Source organism: Tursiops truncatus, chromosome 4 (assembly GCF_011762595.2).
Source record: "Tursiops truncatus isolate mTurTru1 chromosome 4, mTurTru1.mat.Y, whole genome shotgun sequence".
Classification (NCBI taxonomy): Eukaryota; Metazoa; Chordata; class Mammalia; order Artiodactyla; family Delphinidae; genus Tursiops; species Tursiops truncatus.
The window spans coordinates 76284297-76303849 of NC_047037.1; the positions used below are offsets into that span (position 1 = coordinate 76284297).

General features: G+C 37.8%; 2 protein-coding genes and 1 long non-coding RNA gene across 5 annotated transcripts in view; 2 read left to right on the forward strand and 1 right to left on the reverse strand.

Annotated features, from left to right (window-relative positions):
* The window catches only part of KPNA1 (karyopherin subunit alpha 1), a 71650-nt gene extending 63642 nt beyond the window's left edge, over positions 1-8008 (forward strand). The window contains exons 13-14 of the mRNA XM_019922367.3: positions 4871-5049; positions 6517-8008. Coding sequence (XP_019777926.1) covers positions 4871-5049; positions 6517-6704 — 367 coding nt within the window. The 3' untranslated portion in view covers positions 6705-8008. The remainder of the gene's footprint in view (positions 1-4870; positions 5050-6516) is intronic.
* On the reverse strand, positions 1342-15907 carry LOC141278586 (uncharacterized). Its single transcript, XR_012331505.1, has 3 exons — positions 15778-15907; positions 7243-8079; positions 1342-4555 (listed from the first exon to the last, which is right to left on the reverse strand). It is a non-coding gene; the product is annotated as an uncharacterized lncRNA (long non-coding RNA).
* Positions 15908-15998: 91 nt separating this feature from the next.
* Positions 15999-18796, forward strand: WDR5B (WD repeat domain 5B). Of its 3 annotated transcripts, none has more exons than XM_019922368.2 (2): positions 15999-16078; positions 16528-18796. In XM_019922368.2, the coding sequence occupies exon 2, from the start codon at positions 16601-16603 to the stop codon at positions 17588-17590; it is 990 nt and encodes a 329-aa protein (XP_019777927.1). In that variant the 5' UTR covers positions 15999-16078; positions 16528-16600; the 3' UTR covers positions 17591-18796. The 3 variants fall into 3 exon arrangements, with proteins under 3 accessions (XP_019777927.1, XP_073660275.1, XP_033711658.1); XM_073804174.1 differs by having other exon boundaries at positions 16019-16112; XM_033855767.2 differs by having other exon boundaries at positions 16022-16141.
* Positions 18797-19553: the final 757 nt, after the last annotated feature.

Genomic DNA, 19553 nt, shown 5'->3' on the forward strand with positions numbered 1-19553 from the left:
TAAGTATGTACCTGAAATAATACAACTTAAATAGATTAACACATGCAGTAGCTATTTCGGTGAAGTTCATCATGGATAGGTTAGCCAAGGAGGACTTCAAGTGGTCTTCAGAGCATATTTGTAGGGGATTGGGTCTTTTTTAACCTCTAGAGTTCGGTCTGGGGTACTATGATTTTTAAGTATGCCACCACCAGATGGCAGTAATATGAAGTAATATAGAAGTTATTAGAACAGTTGATGGTTGTCTTATGTTCAAATTCAGATTTATAATTATTGTCACTATATTTTATACCAAATATGTTTTCTTAATTGAAATAGTGAAACTGTACAGGTACATATTTTAAAGACATTTTAAAATACTATGGTATCTTTCATCAGAAAGTATTCAGGGGTATTTTGCTCTGTTAGAGAGGAATGGAATGCCTACTATCCCTTTTTACAATTCAGCATAGCTATTTATAATAATAGAGTTAATTATCAGTCTCCTAGCAGTTTTTTATTAACTGGGTAAAGAGTTATCTTGAAGGATTATTATAAAACTATTATGGTCCAAATTATAGAAAATAAGCTGTCTTTATTACTGATAAAAGACATCTGTGTGGCTTCTGCTTATTGTTGAGAAGACAAGATTTAGATGCAAGAACCAGTTAGAATAACTTAGGAAGTACTCATAATTTTAGGTTAAATATAATCAAATGCTAATACATACTACAGTTCTTAAAAATGAAGGATAAAGAATGTTGCCTGGAATTAAAGTTTCATGAAAGAGATGAAACTTGACATTTGGGTAGAGATTTGGCAGTTTTGGAGGAGAGAGAATAGCATGAGGCAATATGCACAGTAAATGTTATTGGAAGAGGCAAATCAATCTTGCTATAGGTTATTCTGTGCAGGGATGAGGAATTAAGTAATTGATGGACTCTGAAAACTGGGATGAAGGCCTTAATCTTGGGAAGCAGGGAAGTCCCAAGAACATAGTGTTTTGAGGAGAGGAAAGAGAGCAATTAAGATGCCATTGCAGTAGTTTAGTATACTGTGATGGCCAGAATTAAGGTAATAGCTGTAGGGACTTCCCTGGTGGTCCAGTGGTTAAGACTCCATGCTTCCACTGCAGAGGGCACGGGTTTGATTCCTGGTCGGGCAACTAAGATCCCGCATGCTGCCAGGTGTGGCCAAAAAAAAGTGTTGTAGCATGAGGTATGGGTCTAGATATGGGAAATAACGATCTGTAGGATTTGGTGGCAGGTTAACAGATTGCAAAGGAAAGGAAAGAGCCAAAGATGACCGGAGAAAAAGGTGGTGCTGTTGATAAAATTAGGACACAGAAGAAGCAAAATCCTGTTTGAGAGGGATGGCTTTATTTATTTAATTTTGGCTGCGTTGGGTCTTTGTTGCTGCGTGTGGGCTTTCTCTAGTCGTGGTGAGCCGGGGCTAACTCTTTGTTGTGGTGCGAGGGCTTCTCATTGTGGTGGCCTCTCTTGTTGCGGAGCATGGGCTCTAGGTGTGTGGGCTTCGGTAGTTGTGGCATGTGGGCTCAGTAGTTGTGGCTTGCGGGCTCTAGAGTGCAGGCTCAGCAGTTGTGGCGCACGGGCTTAGTTGCTCCACGGCATGTGGGATCTTCCCGGACCAGGGCTTGAACCTGTGTCCTCTGCATTGGCCGGCGGATTCTTAACCACTGCGCCACCAGGGAAGTTCCGAGAGAGATGGTTTAAGACACAGTGAGTTTGTTTTTCATCAGAAGAAATATTTGAGAAATATAATTCACTTTTCCAGATAGTAAATTCTAGCGGACTAAATTTCCTTACCCAGAAAATTTTCTTAATGGAAGCCTTTTCTGCCACAAAAGCCAGCTAGCGTCAGTGACCAGTGATTGCTTTATCCAAGTGTTTGAAATACACCACCCATTGGAGCCAGTTCCAGACTTTAACCATAGAATTGTGCCTGTTTTCCAGTCATCTTTTCAAGTCTTCAGACTTTCCTGAGGACATACTTCTTGCAGTGCTTTTCTCAAAGTAACATGACTTTCCAACTCCTATACAGCCCAGGTCCTCTGATGACCTGTTTTGCTTTTTGGTGCAAATTACTATCTTTGGAGAAACTTGCATCAGTAGTGAAATACCACTATGGTGGTCTTAAATCTCCAAAGATGAGTGGTTGCATCAGAAAACAGCACCTTGAATTCCTCTGATCTTGTAAGGAGGTATAATTTAAGTGGCTAGAATTGGGAACCCAAAACTCATTTAATGAACTGTGCCATAATAATAATAATACCATATTTTTGCAAATATAAAACCTCACATCTTCAAAACTCTGGATTTACTTATTAGCACTTTTTTTTTTTTTTTTTTTGCGGTACGCGGGCCTCTCACTGTTGTGGCCTCTCCCGTTGCGGAGTACAGGCTCCGACGCACAGACTCAGTGGCCATGGCTCACGGGCCCAGCCGCTCCGCGGCACGTGGGATCTTCCCGGACCGGGGCACGAACCCGTGTACCCTGCATCGGCAGGCGGACTCTAAACCACTGCACCACCAGGGAAGCCCTTATTAGCACATTTTTGGGTAGAGTTTTTCAATAAGAAAGTTTTAGTCAGTATTTATTCATTTAATTATATACAAGTTCTAGAAGCTTTCTAGAACTTAAAATTTGTTTTTAATTCTGAATCATTTTCAGAACACTGGTTTTCATAATAAAAGGTTTCACAACCAGACAGTATTACAAAAGTAAATGAGGTTTTTAAAGGCGACGTAAGGATTAGAGGTTACTGAGCCAAGCTTTCTAGATGGGAGAGAAAATCATATCAAGCATAGACCATGATCAAGTTTGCAGACAATTTGGAGATTCTGAACAAATCTCTGAAATCCAGTTGGTGTTCTATAGACTTGCCTATATAGGCCAGTGAAGTTTAAGTGTAGACATGTAAGTCATCTGTTTAATTAACTACTCTAAAATTTTGCTGGGGTTTAGTGACAGACTTAGTCTTTGATTCCCAGACTTTTCCATTTCAGGAAACTGAGGCACAGAGAGATCAGATAACTTGTCCAAAGTCATCCAGCTTTTTTTTTTTTTTTTCCTCCAAAGTCATCCAGCTTGTATGTAGCACAGCTGGGATGTTGTAGTGGTGGTTATCTCTGGGTACTTTTTATTTTTCTTTATGCTTTTCTATGTTTTTCAAATTTGCAGCAACTAACATTTATAATCTAAAGAGGCTTGGTTTTGTTTTTTTTAAGAAAAACAGTGAGAATTATGTAAATACGTTGAAGGAATGGTTAACAGTTTTTAGTGACTAAAAACTGTGGTGTAAAGGAAGGGGAAATGGTCAGAAATGGCTTCATGCCTTACCTAGTCTCTTTATGACTGACCTAGTCTATTCCTAGGACATATCATCTAAATTGTCAGTAAATATTTAAATAAAATTACACACAATACTGTTAAATTCATTCCTTTGTAAATAATAAAGCTAAATATTACATAAAACTTTTTAAAAAATTAAGCCTTTTTAAAGAACATTTTTAGATTTACAGAAAAATTTAGATAATACAGAGTTCCTGTATACTTCCCTCCCTTCTAAGTTTCTTCTAGTAAAATCTTTTGCTTTAGTGTGGTTACATTTGTTATAGTTAATGAACCAGTACTGATACATTATTAGCTTAAGTTCATATTTTATATTAAGGATTATTCTTTGTGTTGTACAATTATAGGTTTTGATGAATGTTTCCACCATTGTAGTATTATTTACTGCTCTAAAAATCCCCTCTGCTTCACCTATTCATCACTACTCCCTTACTTCCATCCCTCAAATCCCTGGCAACCACTATTCTATTGCCTTTATAAAAGTTTTCTGTTTTCCAGAATGTCATATAGTATGGAGTCTTTTCAGACTAGCTTCTTTCACTTAGCAATATGCATTTAAGGTTCCTTCACATCTTTTCATGGCTTGATAGCTCATTTTATTTCTTTTTATCACTGAATAATATTCCATTGTCTGAATGCACTACAGTTTATTCAGTCACCTATTGAAGGACATTTTGGTTGCTTCTAGTTTTTGGCAGTTAGGAATAAAGCTCCTGTAAATAATTCTTGTACAGGTTTTTGTGTGGACATAAATTTTCATCTCAATTGGGTAAACGTCTAGGAGTGTGATTGCTGGATCATATGGAAAGCTTTGTTAAAAAAACCAAAAACCAAAACCTGCCAAGCTGTTTTTCCAAGTGGTTATCATATTTTGCATTCCCACCAGCAAAAAAAATGAGAGTTGTTTCTCCACATCCTTACCAGTGTTTGGTATTGTCAGTGTTTTGGATTTTAGCCATTTTAATAGATATGTAGGGGCATCATTGTTTTGATTTGCAGTTCCTGAATGACATATGATGTTGTGTCTTTTCATATGCTTTTTTGCCATCAGTATATCTTTGTTGAGATCTTTCGCCCATTCTTAAATTCTGTTTTCTTATCTTTGAGTTTTAAGAGTTCTTTGTACACAGTAGAATTGGCTTGTTGGGCTTGTGCCGGCGCTGGCTTTAGCACCAAGTGTGTCCTGTTTCAGAGGTGTGGTTACCTATAGAAACAAAAATGAAATTAATCAAAACTATACTATTTTGAAGAATCACTCATAGTCAAAGTAAGAGTATTCCAGTTTCTTTGAGTCTAATAATTGTGGAGGGAAAAAAAATGGTGATGGTGCCAGAGAACTGTTTTTTTTTAAAATTTATTTGTAGCTTTTGTTTTTTTGACAAGGTGTAGGTTGTATGGTTGAATGGGTGCCTACTTTTATTTCTACAGTGAATTTGAGGATTTCCCTCCTACCAGTTTCATAGAAGTTTTATGAAATGAAAAGCTTTGTTTGACTAAATTGTTCTTTGTATTAATTTAGGTACCTCGTAGAACTGGGCTGTATCAAGCCACTCTGTGATCTCCTCACAGTCATGGACTCTAAGATTGTACAGGTTGCCCTAAATGGCTTGGAAAATATCCTGAGGCTTGGAGAACAAGAAGCCAAAAGGAATGGCACTGGCATTAATCCTTACTGTGCTTTGATTGAAGAAGCTTATGGTAAGATAGATTGTTTAATAGATGTCCTGAAATTATTTTTTTCCTTTTTCTCCATGCTTTTCTGGCTCGTCTACATCTGTCATTAGCAAACTCATACAAAAAAGTTGTTCTCTTATGAGTAATATTTAGTATGCAGAATTGGAAAAGAAGATGCATTGTAGATGTGAAGAGAAGCAAGTACCCTTTTAAGTTGAGCCCTTTTTACACTGGGCTGTTAGGATCTTCCATTCCCTGACTCTGCTTGCCATTGTGGGTACTTCTGTATTCTTACTAGTCCATCTGAGCCTCAAGAGCATCCATATCTACTGTAGACAATGCCCGACTCCACTCCTTTTCTCTTGTAAGATTTTAGAGTTCTGATTTTGAGTTGCATCCCCCAATTCCTGTGTTCCTAAAGTGTTCTTGACTGTAAACTCTAAGAGTTTCATTAGAAACAGTAGAGTCACTATCTGCTGTTTGGTTTCCTCATTCTTCCAATCTCAGTTCTAACTGTACTCTTAATCACTGGTTTACCACTGTACTTTAAAACTTCTAAGTTCCCTAAGTGATTTTAATGCATAGCCAGGATTGAAAACCACTGCTCTAGGGTTTGTTTATTCCTAAAATTGGAATTAGGGATCATAGGGCACATTCATCTTCAAATTTATCAGATAATGCAGAATTGTTTTCCAAAATGACTTTAACAGTTTACCATTTTTTAAAGGCCTGATTATAAAAACTATATTCCTGCTTAGTGTAAGAAATTTTGAAATGTATGAAAAGACAAATGTTCCTCTACCCAGATCTTTTGCCATAGGAGAGAACTTTTGTTAATTTTTGGATGTGTATGTGTGTGTGTGTATATATATATATATATATATATATATATAAAAATATGGATACATATATGAATATGTATTTTTTTCTTCTGAGCAGTGTTAACATTTATTTCCAGTATCGCTGTAGCAGTTAGATTGCTTATGGCTATAGGTAAAAGAAAGCCTAGCTCAGATGTGCTTAAACTTAATAAAGGGAGGAGTATGTGTTGGCTAATTGTTCTGGTTAGACTTCTTAGTTTAAGCAATAGAAATTGATTCTGATTGATTTAAGGATATTACACATGTGTTGAAATGATATTGGATAGCTCAGGGCCTAGGTAGATAGAACCAGAGCAAAGAATAAATTAGGCCACAGACACAGTCCAATAGGAAAACTTCTGTTCCTGGCCTTGGGCACAGGATGATGTGACTGTTATGGAAACTGCTGCTTCTGGGGACTGGCTGTTTCTTGCACACATGTTTAAGATGTCAGTTTGCAATAGTATTATTCAGATGTAATCCCAGCAATGTTTTCTATGTTGCTGCAAGATGCTTATGAGATACAGAGAATCTTCCTTTTATGTCAAGGAAAGAGACATGGCAAAATATAGTTTTATTAGAATTTCCAACAGATATACAACAGATTTTTTTTTTTAATTCTTCATTCTAGGTCTGGATAAAATTGAATTCTTACAGAGTCATGAAAACCAAGAGATCTACCAGAAGGCCTTTGATCTCATTGAGCATTACTTCGGGACCGAGGATGAAGACAGCAGCATTGCACCCCAGGTTGACCTTAGCCAGCAGCAGTACATCTTCCAGCAGTGTGAGGCACCTATGGAAGGTTTCCAGCTTTGAAGCAATACTCTGCTTTCATGTCCCCGTGTCAGACCAGGCTACCCAGTCGAGTCCTCTTGTGGAGCCCACAGTCCTCATGGAGCTAACTTCTCAAATGTTTTCCATAATACTGTTTGCGCTCATTTGCTTGCCTTGCGCACCTGCTCTCTTACACACATCTGGAAAACCTCTGGCTCTCTGTGGTGGAATACCCTTCTAATAAAAGGGTAACCAGAACGGCCCGCTCTCTTATGGAAAACCCCTAGGCTGTGGAGATCCGCACTTATATATTAGAGTCATGGGAATATACACATAATAATGTGGCTCCCTTTTTTTTTTTTTCTGGGGGAAAAAAGAGGACTCCTCATTCCCTTTAATGTGGGAAAAAATACATTAAAAGATGAGACTAAACCTTTATCTTGAATTTCACACAACTACTTGCAACAAGGGAGATGTTTAGACCTGTTATGTACTTCAGAGTACTTTTCATGAGTTCTTCCACAGTGAACCCTTGGATTACCTGGTGGCTTTTTCTAGCCAAATTTGCATTAATCCTTACTGAGATTGGATGGTTTTCTTTCCTCTGTTGGCGCCATTCTCCACAGATATTCAACCATCCGCTCCCTCACCTTCAGCCTTCAGTGAATGTGCTTTCTAGTTGTCAGGAATGCTGAAGAATTAACACTTTGACTCTTAAATGTGATACTGGTTTGAAGATTCCCTTAGAGCAAAAAGGAGAGGGGCACATATTAATTTGTATGGCTACTGCTTCTCTTTGGTCTTATGTGTCTTAGGATTTGGAAGTGGTTCAATTCTATTGCTGGTATGAAGACTTAGAATCCTTAGTGATCGAAACCGTATCCTGTAATTCAATAAACAAGTTAAAAACAAATAGAAAAAAAAAAGCCCTCTGATTTTCCCAAACTTAACCAGTGTGACTAGAGGCTGTGTTTCTGCATTAAAACAAATGTTTCAGGCTTTGTGGTCCTGATCAAGGTCCTCATTAAATTGGAGTTCACCCTAGGTGCTTTTCCCCTCTGTGACTGGCAAGTAACACATGCTTTTAAAGGTTACTTAGGGAATTCTTTTTTTTTTTTCCCTTAGTTGGGTGCAGCTGGATTCTAATGTATTCATGCTGCACATAAGTAACATCTTTATCTTAAATAACCATCTTCTGGACATGACCTGTTTAACCCAAATAAGGGCAGTGATCTTTTTCTTATAACCTCATTGTTCCCTAATCATTTCATTTCATCTCCTACTAGTACTACCCAGTCAAGTCCCCTCCATAAAATAAAAACAGTTCTACGTTCTGGCTCATTTAATGATGACTGCAATCTCTACCTGCAAATGGCGCTTCCAGTACTGTCTTCAGTGATCCACATTTGTGCTCAGACTGGAATGAAAAAATAAGCTTAATTGCCAAGAGAACTGCAACTGAGTTCAATACGACTTCTTGGTGCTAGTTGGCCATCTTGACTCAATGTTGGGATATATTATCAGAGAAGATTTTTTGTTGATGTGCTGTTCAAAATGAATTCTGAAGGAAAAGTTGCTCACTTTTTCAGAGAATATCCTTTTATTAAACCTCTTTAATTTTGTCCTCTTCTAGAATTCATTATAACCCCAAAGCATAACTATTTGGAAGTTCCCCTGGCAAGCTGTTATGTCTCTGGTAAATCCTGCTGAACTTTAGGGACATTCAGAGCTTTCATACCTCATCATGTTATTTAAGCAGCCAACTTACGTGATCTGATTTAAACTTTAAAAAATCCACTTCATTCAAAGTAGAAAGATACAAAAACAGAGGACATTTATCAGCCAAGCGTGTGATGCATTTTTTGCATCTAGTCTGTAACTGTGTCTGTGCTCTGGATGGATACCGTCTGATGTCTGTCTGTTATTGATGGAGCAGCCACGCAAAACTAGTCAACTCCCATCTATAACTGTTACTTTTTCTAGTGCTGCTTTGTGCTGAAAGAACATTTTAGTTTACTGCACTTGACCTGTAAAAGACTTTGATTCTTTGTAATTTTAGGGACAAATTAGGTGGTTAATTTAAAGAAAAACTTTCAATGTTGCCTTTACATCACATTAAAATATAACTTCTTTCAGAAGGGTAATATAAACACTGATTCATAGTAAAAATCTTGTTTTTAGCTTTGACTTTTTCGTGGCTGAGTTTTTTTAAATTGTAAATTACTGGTAACACATTTCTCTAGGATGTTTTAAATCATGTACCTTCTATTGGATAATTTTAAAAATTTCAGCTCATTTTGATAAACCAATTTGAATGGAAAAAATATAAAACAAAATTATTTCCCCAAGTTAGCAAGAAGAGCATACATTGGGAATTTTTGCTAGCAATTGCAGGTGTCTCAATGAATGAATTAAAACAAAGAAAGTCCATTTAACTAATGTGGTCTATTTTCTGTCTAAAACAAGAGGAATTTATCTTGCTCCTGTCCTAGAAGTTCATGAGCCATGAGATAACGAGCTAATTTTTTGCAATGAATTTTTTTTAATATAAAAGTTGGAATTGATAAAAAGTTAAATCCCAGCATAATTGTTGTAACTGATAAAGCAGCCTTTTTGGTAATAGGATGACATTTAGGAGGTAGCTGTTAAGTCCTATTTTTAGTTCTCTACCTGGCAGATTGTATCAATTTACTTTATTGTATAATCTTATCACTAAGATGTTACTTATTACAAAAAAAGCATGCTAATTTCAACACAGGAAAACTCTTCTGTAGTTTAATATACTGATGGGGTGGGGGTGGGAAGTGGCTTGATTTTACTTTCCTTTCCTTTTCTTCCTTCTCCAAACTTTCAAAGTGTATTCTTTGAAATGAGAACTTTAGTGGGAAAAAAAGCATTGATAACATTTGGGATGTAAAGGCACTTTGTATCTGAAGGACCAGGAGGTAGATAACGGCCAGATTGAGAGACACCAAAAAAGGTAAAGATGATAGATACGAAGAATGGTGAGAATTAGGAGACAGAGTTCTCCATGGAACATTTAATTCATGTTGTCACTAAGTAATTAGAACCCTTTTGAACTTAACTTATATCAGCTGTACTGTTTTCGAAAATTCTATTGCCCTAGGATTGTTCCTTCCATCTGCCAGATAAAGCTGAATGGGATCTGGGTCATTTTTCATCGTTATTGTTACAGATATAAACTTTAACAGTTATCCCATAATAAATCTGAATTATTCCAGATTGTTGCTGACTTTGCATAAGGAAAAATATGTAGTATATTTTATTAATCAAACTTTGTCAACTATCCTTTGTTGTACATGGCCACCCACGGGCAACTATGAATTTACTTCTCTAGTGCTAAATAAATATTTCAGTTATTTAATACCCCAATTTGGGGTTGCATTATGAAAGAGTTTTCCTCAGGTTGAAGAATTTTTCTTTCTCGCTAATGAATTTTGTGAACATTTTTATATCAATAGGCAAGTCATTATAGCTGTTTAAGGGCTTGGGGCTTTTTACATATATTAGAAATTGTGATGTCTAAGGGTGATTTTCACTAAAGAAAAGGGATCCACTTTTAGAAAGAGGTATTATTTGCTTTTCATATTTATTTACTATGTTCTACCTCCTACATTCCAAAATTTGCTCATTTGCAGAGACAGGTATACATATATATGGAAGTCTCAAATCTGAATTTTTTGCCATCTGAAGTTAACAGAACCATTTTCTTCTGTTGTGAGGTGAGCAGAGTAAATATATATCTACCCCGCTGGGAAATATTCTTGGCTATCTTTTCCTATCATCAAAAGTTAAAGTTACGTATATATCTTTAAGAAGCTGAAGTAATTGAAGGCAGATGTAGTACTACTAGTACAGTAAGTCTGCTCTAACTTGGAGAATATTCTGTAACATGCTTTATTGTCAGAAAAGGATAGGTAGCAACAGTGGGTACCAGAGCATCAGAAGAATGTGATAAAGTAAAATAAATTATATGCTGATTCTAAAAATATCAGATTGCTACTGGACATAAAATTCATCTGGAAGTTTTGGGGTAATAAGAAAGGATTAAGGGTAGATGAAGTTCCATTCTGTTTTCAGCTAGGGGTAGACAAGGAAGTCCCAGTCTGTTTTCCTACAGGTCACATAAAGGCAACTAGTCGTTATTTGAACCATTGTTGTGTTCCAGGTGCCTGGCTAAGTAAGGGCTTTCACTTTTTCTCATTTAATCCTTCAACTGCTCTTTGAGGTGGATAATTGTCATTATGTTATAGTGACAAAATCAACACTTAGGAGAATTTACTTTGCCTCAAGGTCACAGCCCTTGGACACTGTCTAAAGGTGGGGAAGAGCCCTGCAGGTTGTGTGTCTTGAAGAAAGCAGCAGTCACAGTGAGGTGTTCTGTGCCAAGAATTCCCAGAACAAGACACAGCAACCATAGCGGGGCCAACTCTTGTTTTGTTGGGCCATTCTTTCTCGTTCTTCCTTATCAGTCCCCTTGAAATGACTAAATCGGGTATGAATTGCTTTTAGGTTACATAATCTGGAGTGTAGACCCTCTCAGTCCAAACATCTTTCCCCTTCTGTGGTGCTAAAATTCTGTATGACCTGACAAGTTAAAAATAATATATAAATGATTGATTTTGAGTTTAGAAGCATAATGGCTAAACTCAGAAACATGTTTCCATTCAACAAACTCAAATGTAGGAAGTACTGACAGAGAGGGAAAGGCTTTGGAACAAAGAACGCTGCCATAGAAAGCAGTGCCATCCATGGATGTGAATTTAACACAGCTTCCTAAAGGAGTGTCAACACAGGAGTGTCCAAAGTTTAAAAAAATGACCTTTTAATGTATGTTGTTGAGTATGTTCTGCTTACCTCGTCATTTTGACCACTCTGTCCTTTCTCAAAGTGTTCCTACACTTTGATTCGGAATTGGTTCTAATGATTCTTTGTACTTGAATGTGGTTGGTCAGGCCATGGATGAGTGCCTTGCACACAGTAGACATTCAATAAATATTAAATGACTGAAGGAATGTGCATCTATGTGATATTAGTAAAGGGTACTTGGGTACCAAAGAAAGCTCAAAGGAATTCCTTTATGCTGCTGTTTGAAACAAGGATTAGCAACTCTTTAGTGTCTCAAAATTTAAGTGTTTTATATGTAGTTCCCTTTCAGGAGACATAATTTGACCTGAAGTTTACAAAAGCAAACGCTGTCATAACACAGGTTTGTTATATTAAAACAAACAAAAAACCCCCCCCAAAAAACCCTATGCCTTCTGAGAAAAGTTAATGGGTATATTTTACAGGGTAACTAATATATAATCAATACCATGTTTATATATACACCAGAAATAGCTCATCAGTCTCTTCTGGCATACTCTAAGAAGAAAACATTTTTTTGCCAATTATATCCAACCAATGTGGAAGTGGTGGTTGCCTTATTAGGCTATTAAATGCTTTTCATTTTTACACATTATATGTATTGCTGCATGAGAATACTTTCTTTATACATTCTTCCAATTTAAGTGACAAATCAGTAGAAACAGAAAGATGTATTTATTCATTCTGTGATTGCTTCTCTACCATTTTTGACATTCCACTGACCAGGTATTTTTTCTGAAAACAAAAAATCTTAAAACAGTCTTAGTTCCTGCAGACTACACTATCATCCATAGTACACAATTGTAGGGTTTACAAGTTTATTAAAGCTAGCTTAGATGACTGTTGCCCCAATTTCATTTGCCATTTTGAAAAAAAGTATTTTTTTAAAACATCTTTATTGGAGTATAATTGCCTTGCAATGGTGTGTTAGTTTCTGCTTTATAACAAAGTGAATCAGTTATACATATACATATGTTCCCGTATCTCTTCCCTCTTGCATCTCCCTCCCTCCCACCCTCCCTATCCCACCGCTCTAGGTGGTCACAAAACACGGAGCTGATCTCCCTGTGCTATGCGGCTGCTTCCCACTAGCTGTCTATTTTATGTTTGGTAGTGTATATGTCCATGCCACTCTCTCACTTCGTCTCAGCTTACCCTTCCCCCTCCCCATATCCTCAAGTCCATTCTATAGTAGGTCTGTCTTTATTCCCATCTTAACCCCTAGGTTCTTCATGACCTTTTTTTTTTAAAAAAAGTATTTTTCTAATTAAAAATCAATAATGGTCATTTCTGTGATCTTGAATGTTTTTCCAAAGAATGAAATTACTCTCTAAATTCCTTTATCTATACCCACTTAACCTGAGGAAGCCAAAGGAGCCCAGCGGGTGCCCACAATATGGATCACTGCCCTATCTAAAACACTTGGCCCCAGCATTATTTATGGGTAAGGAGAAAATAGAAACGCAGAAGACCACAGTGGTGGGGAGAGATCTGCGAAGGCTGGAGTGCAAATTAGCATACAAAGAGTGTAGAATCTTCCAAGATTAACTTCTGATAATGAGGAGAGCCCTCTTGGGAAGTCCACACTTACTGTTCTGATTTGCTGGGGGCAGTCCCAGTTTTTAAATCAACACCTGTTAATTATTTTAGTGCCCCGTTTCACTTTAAAGAAGTCTCAGTTTAGATAAGTTGCATGGCCACCCCATATTTAGCCCAAAGAGATGCTTGTATATTTAAATTGCTAGTGGTCTTAGGCAACTGGGTATGTATAGAGTTCTATTATGCTTGATTTTTGAGGTCTGGATTTGGTAATCAGTTGCTACGAAGGACGTCAGTCAAGTTGTTCCTTAGTATAGGAATCACTCCCAGGCCGTGTTTTAAGGTCTGACACACATACCCACCCCCCCACCCCCAATTTTTTTAGAATTAAAAAAAAATGACCCATTTGTGGCAATATTTCTACTTAGAATTGCAACTTTACTGGGTGGCAAGGAGAATAAACCTTTCAACCACAGATGAGACTTTCAGTTCTAAAACTTCTATGGGAAATTTAAAGAAACTTTAATGGGAGAGAAACTTCCAAATCCCCTATCTGGTGAAGATTAAAAGTAGCAAAAATAGAAATGATTAAAAACGGGACCGAGTAAGGAATTTTGCTTGAGAGCCCCAAATGCAAATCTCTAGTTATGGTCTCAGCCACTTTGGATTTATTTGTATCAGTATTCCCTATTCCTACACCCTCCACAGTTGCTGATGCTCCCCTCCTCCCAAGGAAGTAAACTAATTCTTTGTCCTAATCCATACGGACTACAATATTAGGACTACATGTTAGTATTAGAACATGACTAATGAATAAAGACTTAACTAGTTATGTTCATAGCTTTTTCTTTACACGACTTCCTGATGCTATTCATAAAAACACTGCAGACACCAAGAAATGAATTTTAATACTGAAATCTCTCACTCAAATTTTGGGAAAATCTGACACAAAATCATTTCTGGATATTCCTGTCAACACATTCTTAATTGTGTGCCCCCTCTCTCCCTCATGCTTGTGGTATTTCTAGTGGGCTAAATATACTCCAGTACCAACACCCATCTTAGCCCTCAGACCATGTGTTTACCTTGTCTAATTGCCTTTCTTTACTCTGTTGCAAAAATACAGATTTACTTATATTCTTTGAAACAAAGCCTATGTTCTGTGAAGTGCTTTTAAATTTATTTTTTAATGAGTTATTTAGAGTGTTTCTAAGCTTCCCAGTAAAAATCACTCTAACCCTGGCAAATGGGAGGAGGACAGGAGAGGGAGGAGGTGGAGTTTAATCAGATTAAGATAATGTATAAAAATGGATGCTTCAAACCATTTTAAAGATGCTCTTCCCATTCTCAGCACCACATTGTGTTTACACTGTTAATTTGCACTAGCTAAGTCAATTCCTGTCTACATTTCAAACTAGAGTAGTACAGTCTTTAAGTAATGAGGTTTTTACTAGTTTATTCTAGGTGATCTAATTATGCTGTTGTGCCTTATGAAAGCAAGACTTTAAATTATCCCCAGTATGTATAGGACAGGAGACCCTTTATTTCCAAATGCTTTAATTGGTGACTGACAGAAAACATCATGAGACACATTTGCCTCTTCACTTCAACTGGCTACCAGGAAAACCTTTCAAACAACACTAACAGCCTCTCTTGGGCACTCTTTATTGAGCAATTACGATCGACTCTCCCTATATGTGGGTTACACATCCTCACATTCAACCAACCACAGATCAAAAATCTTCCCCCCCAAATCCTGAAAGTTCCAAAACGCAAAACTTGAATTTGCTTCATCCCGACAACTATGTACATAGCATTTGTATTAAGTATTGTAAGTAATCTAGAGACGATTTAAAGTATAGGGAAGGATGTGAGTAGGTTATATGAAAATACTCCAGCATTTTATACAAAAGACTTGAGCGTCCAGTGGATTTTGGTATGATGTGTGGCGGGGCGGGGGGGAGGGTGTCGTGGAACCAATTCCCTGTAGATACCAAGGGACAGACTATACAGGATTGGAGAAAATAGTCAGGCTTCCATTTTTGGTAAACTTATTCTTGTTTAAAGAGTAATTTACACCTGAAAAGCATCTATCCTTCACGTACTTCACAGCCACTAATCATTTCTTAAAAGTAGGGAGGGCTGGCTAAAGCCTAGTTACGAGTAACCTTACACATTTCTTAACCCATTCCACCTTTTCCGTTCCAAACACCTATGCAGATCTGAACTTTCTTTGGAAAATTTAAACCATAAGGAAGTGCTAAGACAAACGTTTTCTCCTTTCCCCCGGCACTACCATGTCGGGCTACCTGGTGGGCACTGGCCTTTAAAGGCCCCTAACACATATTCTTTATCCTTCCCGAAACGTTTAGGCAACACTTTTTAAATCAGAAGTCTTACAATCTGGGCGTAAATTTAGCTACGTCCCCCTCGCCTACTTGCAGCCTTTCGTACCCCCCACCAGGCTCTACACCACAGCAGGTGGAGAACAGAATGAAAGCCACCTGTGCAGCCGGAGCTTACGCAGAGTCATCGGCGCTGGGTGGGCACCGGTCTGCTAAGAAACGCGCGGTCTGAGCGCCTTACATCCAAATGCGGGCTTAACCCTGCAGCTACCGGCATCGCAAAATTCAGTCCGTTCTCGTCACACGGTTTCCAAAAAGTAATGAATGTTCTTCGAAATACTCACTGCTTCCTACGCTAGCCAGTGAGATCTGGAAGAAGCCTGTTCACTTTCCCTCTCGCCCAAGAACGCAGCTCACTGGCCGCGCGTGGAGGTCGAGGGTGCAGAATGCCGGAAGAAAACCTCAGGGCTTTCTTTTGCGCAAGCGCAAGCGGGCTTCCCCCACAAGTCACCTCGGTTCGGAAGTGGTCGTGGAAGGGCACCCTCTGCGCATGCGCCCGGCTGTGCTGCCCTCGCGTTAGTTCTCTACGGAGCGGTGTGGAGAGTGAGCCACAGGCCTGGACCTCAGGGAACCGAGCCCACGCAGGTTTTCGCTTAGCTTCTGAAATCTGTTTAAAGCGGTGATTCATTCATGCTCAAGTAGAGTTAGGTACTGGCGGGTAGGGGTGCTCAGTAGTCGCAAACATTTCAGAGGTGGGGGGAGGAGCGGTGAGAAATACTTTCTGTAGATTCCCACCCCCCTCGCCCCACCCCTCCGCGTGCAGCTTTGGACCGCTTTATACATTCGCAGAATACCCAGCAGTAATACCTTACTTGCCGACAGCGCACAGGACCCTTTTAATAGTATTTCTCAAGTATTTGTTTACAGAGGAAGAAGCGAGGAAAAACTGAAGCGGTCCAAGCCGTGCTGCTGTATCAGTGTATATGGCAGTTTAAAAACGATCCAGAAATTATTGTCACTAAAAGACCGTTTTTTAGTTTGTTGATTTTTTGTTATTTGAGTCCGATGTTTTTTATCTTCATTTTACTGGACAGAAGGGCCAAAATACTGGCTGCCTGGTTCAGGACCGGACATCTAGCCAGCCTACAGACTTGGAGCTTCAGAGTCATGACTACAAAGGAGTCAGGAGGTGCCAAAGCAGAGTCGGCTCTCTCATCAGCCAATCTGAGCAAGCGTGTGTCTGAAAAACCAAACTATGCTCTGAAATTTACTCTGGTGGGACATACGGAAGCAGTATCATCAGTTAAGTTTAGTCCTAATGGAGAATGGCTGGCAAGTTCGTCTGCTGATAAAGTAATTATAATTTGGGGAGCCTATGATGGAAAAAATGAGAAAACACTTAAAGGACACAATCTGGAAATATCAGATGTTGCCTGGTCATCAGATTCCGGTCGTCTTGTTTCTGCCTCAGATGATAAAACTCTAAAGATTTGGGATGTGAGATCTGGAAAATGTTTGAAAACGCTTACGGGGCACAGTGATTATGTTTTTTGCTGTAATTTCAATCCACCATCTAACCTCATCATTTCAGGATCTTTTGATGAGAGCATGAAAATATGGGAGGAGAAAACAGGAAAGTGCCTTAAGACTTTGTCTGCTCATTCTGACCCAGTTTCTGCTGTTCACTTTAATTGTAGCGGGTCCTTGATAGTGTCAGGTAGCTATGATGGTGTCTGTCGAATCTGGGATGCTGCATCAGGTCAGTGTTTAAAAACACTTGTTGATGATGATAACCCTCCTGTCTCTTTTGTAAAATTTTCTCCAAATGGTAAATATATTCTCATTGCAACTTTGGACAATACTCTTAAACTATGGGATTATAGCAGAGGCAGATGCCTGAAGACATATACTGGTCACAAGAACGAGAAATACTGCATATTTGCCAGTTTTTCAGTTACTGGTGGAAAGTGGATTGTGTCTGGTTCAGAGGATAACCTGGTTTATATTTGGAACCTTCAGACTAAAGAGATTGTACAGAAATTACAAGGCCATACAGATGTCGTAATCTCAGCAGCTTGTCATCCTACAGAAAACATCATTGCATCAGCAGCATTAGGAAATGACAAAACAGTTAAATTGTGGATGAGTAATTACTAAACCTTTTAGAAATCAAGTAGTAGAGTCAGATTGGCCAAAAAAAAAAAAAAAGGTTAGGTATTTTAAAAGATGGTTTCCTCTCAATTTTGGCATGGTTTTGTATTTTTTAAAAAACATTGCCTTGAATTACAAGATTTTAAGACCTATAACCTCAATTTGCAAAGCAACACAGTTGGAAAAGCAAGTCTAGATCCCAGGGCTTCTGACTTTAATCTTAAGGTCTGTTATTAATCTCTCGTGTCTGTCCTTGAGCAGATTCTCATTCTGTTCCTCTCAGTGACTATTCTAGAGGATCACTGTATTTGACAAAAATTTAGAAGTAAGGCTCACAAGACAGGATGACTGATTAAATGAGGGGAGCAAGGGAGTCTGCAATAACTCCAAGGTATTTGGTTTGGGCGATCAGGTGAATTAAGAGAATAAGCCTAGGATGGTGGTGGATTGGAGATTTATGTCAGATGCCACTCATACACTTTAAGTGATAGCCTCCATGATGGGACGTGAAATGGTCCATGGAATCAAGTTTGTAAATTGGGAAAAATAAGCAATGGTTGTGTTTGTTCTGAGGATCTAAAAGTTTTAAGTTTTTATCAAAATAAAAATTAAAAATAAACCAAATTAAAAATAAAACCAAATTAAAAAATTTAAATTTTAAATTAAAAATAAACCAAATTAAAAATAAACCAAATAAACAAAATTATAAAGGCATTTTACTGAAGGACCTCTCACTACCTCGTCAGACTGCCCTCTCCTGATTCTCAGGGCAAGCTCAATGTCTGAATGAGGCTGCTCTGTTTCATTAGGTCTGACCTAACCCTACCCATGCTACAGACTCAGTTCAGAAAATCACCACTTTGTGTAACCATCACTGGCTGCCTGCCTCCAGCCACAGCTGACAGCTGAATTCGGTTTTCTTGCTTCTTGCTATAGCTTCTGTTATAAAATTCAAAATATATCATTTACCAATTTGTGTTGTAATGGTTTCATGGGCCATGTGTCTGGTAAACTATGAGCTCTGCAGAGTCAAGTATGTTTTATTTATCTTTGTATTCTCACTTTTTGTATATAGGAGAGACTCAAGAAATGTTTGATGAATGACAATGAATTATACCACCATCACAACTTCATTCCTTGCCTGCTTTCAATAAGTTTTTGGAGTCAATTCCCTATACTATTATTTTTGTTGATTAAAAGTATCTAACCATAGCCTCACATGTTAACTTTATTCAAATAGGGCTTACAGGAAATATGAAGTGGAAAATGTTTTCTGCCCATTTTACCTATAGAGACATGATAAACATGAAAAAATAATCTAGGAATTAAGCAAAACATAGTACAATGATCACTTAATTGAAAGCATGTATTATAGAATACAAAAGAAGACAGTTTTGCCCTTGTTGCTTTTAATAGTGCTCATAAAATATCTGCTTGACAAGTTGTAAGCAATATAAGATACTAGAATTACTAGTGGTGAGTGACTGCTAAGAAGTTAATAAGTGAGGGTACTGGGAGAAGTGGGATTAGATAGGGGCAGGCCCTAAATACTGGTCATGAAATTTATATTTAACCCAAAAAGAGGTAGTCACTATAAGTTATTGAATAGGAGAGTTGACACAAAATGAGAAATGATTATATAAATTCTTGCTGTATGGTAGCATTTTTGAGCTTTGACTTAATCATACATTTTATTACAATATATCTCCAAGATACAACACTTTAAAATGCTTCTTTAGAAGTTAAAAATGGTATTGTTCTATGAAGAAAGATGATACACTTTTAAAAAGAAGTACATTAGATTTTACCCATATTTAAAACCCGTATTTAGATAAGACGTAACATAAGTGTTCCAAAATAATCAAGAAAAACTAATCTGCTAAAATGTATACAAAGCAATGCTTTTTGATGATAAATTTGCAAGTGATAAAAATCAAAGAGCTTGATATCTAAAATGAAGCTAAGGTTG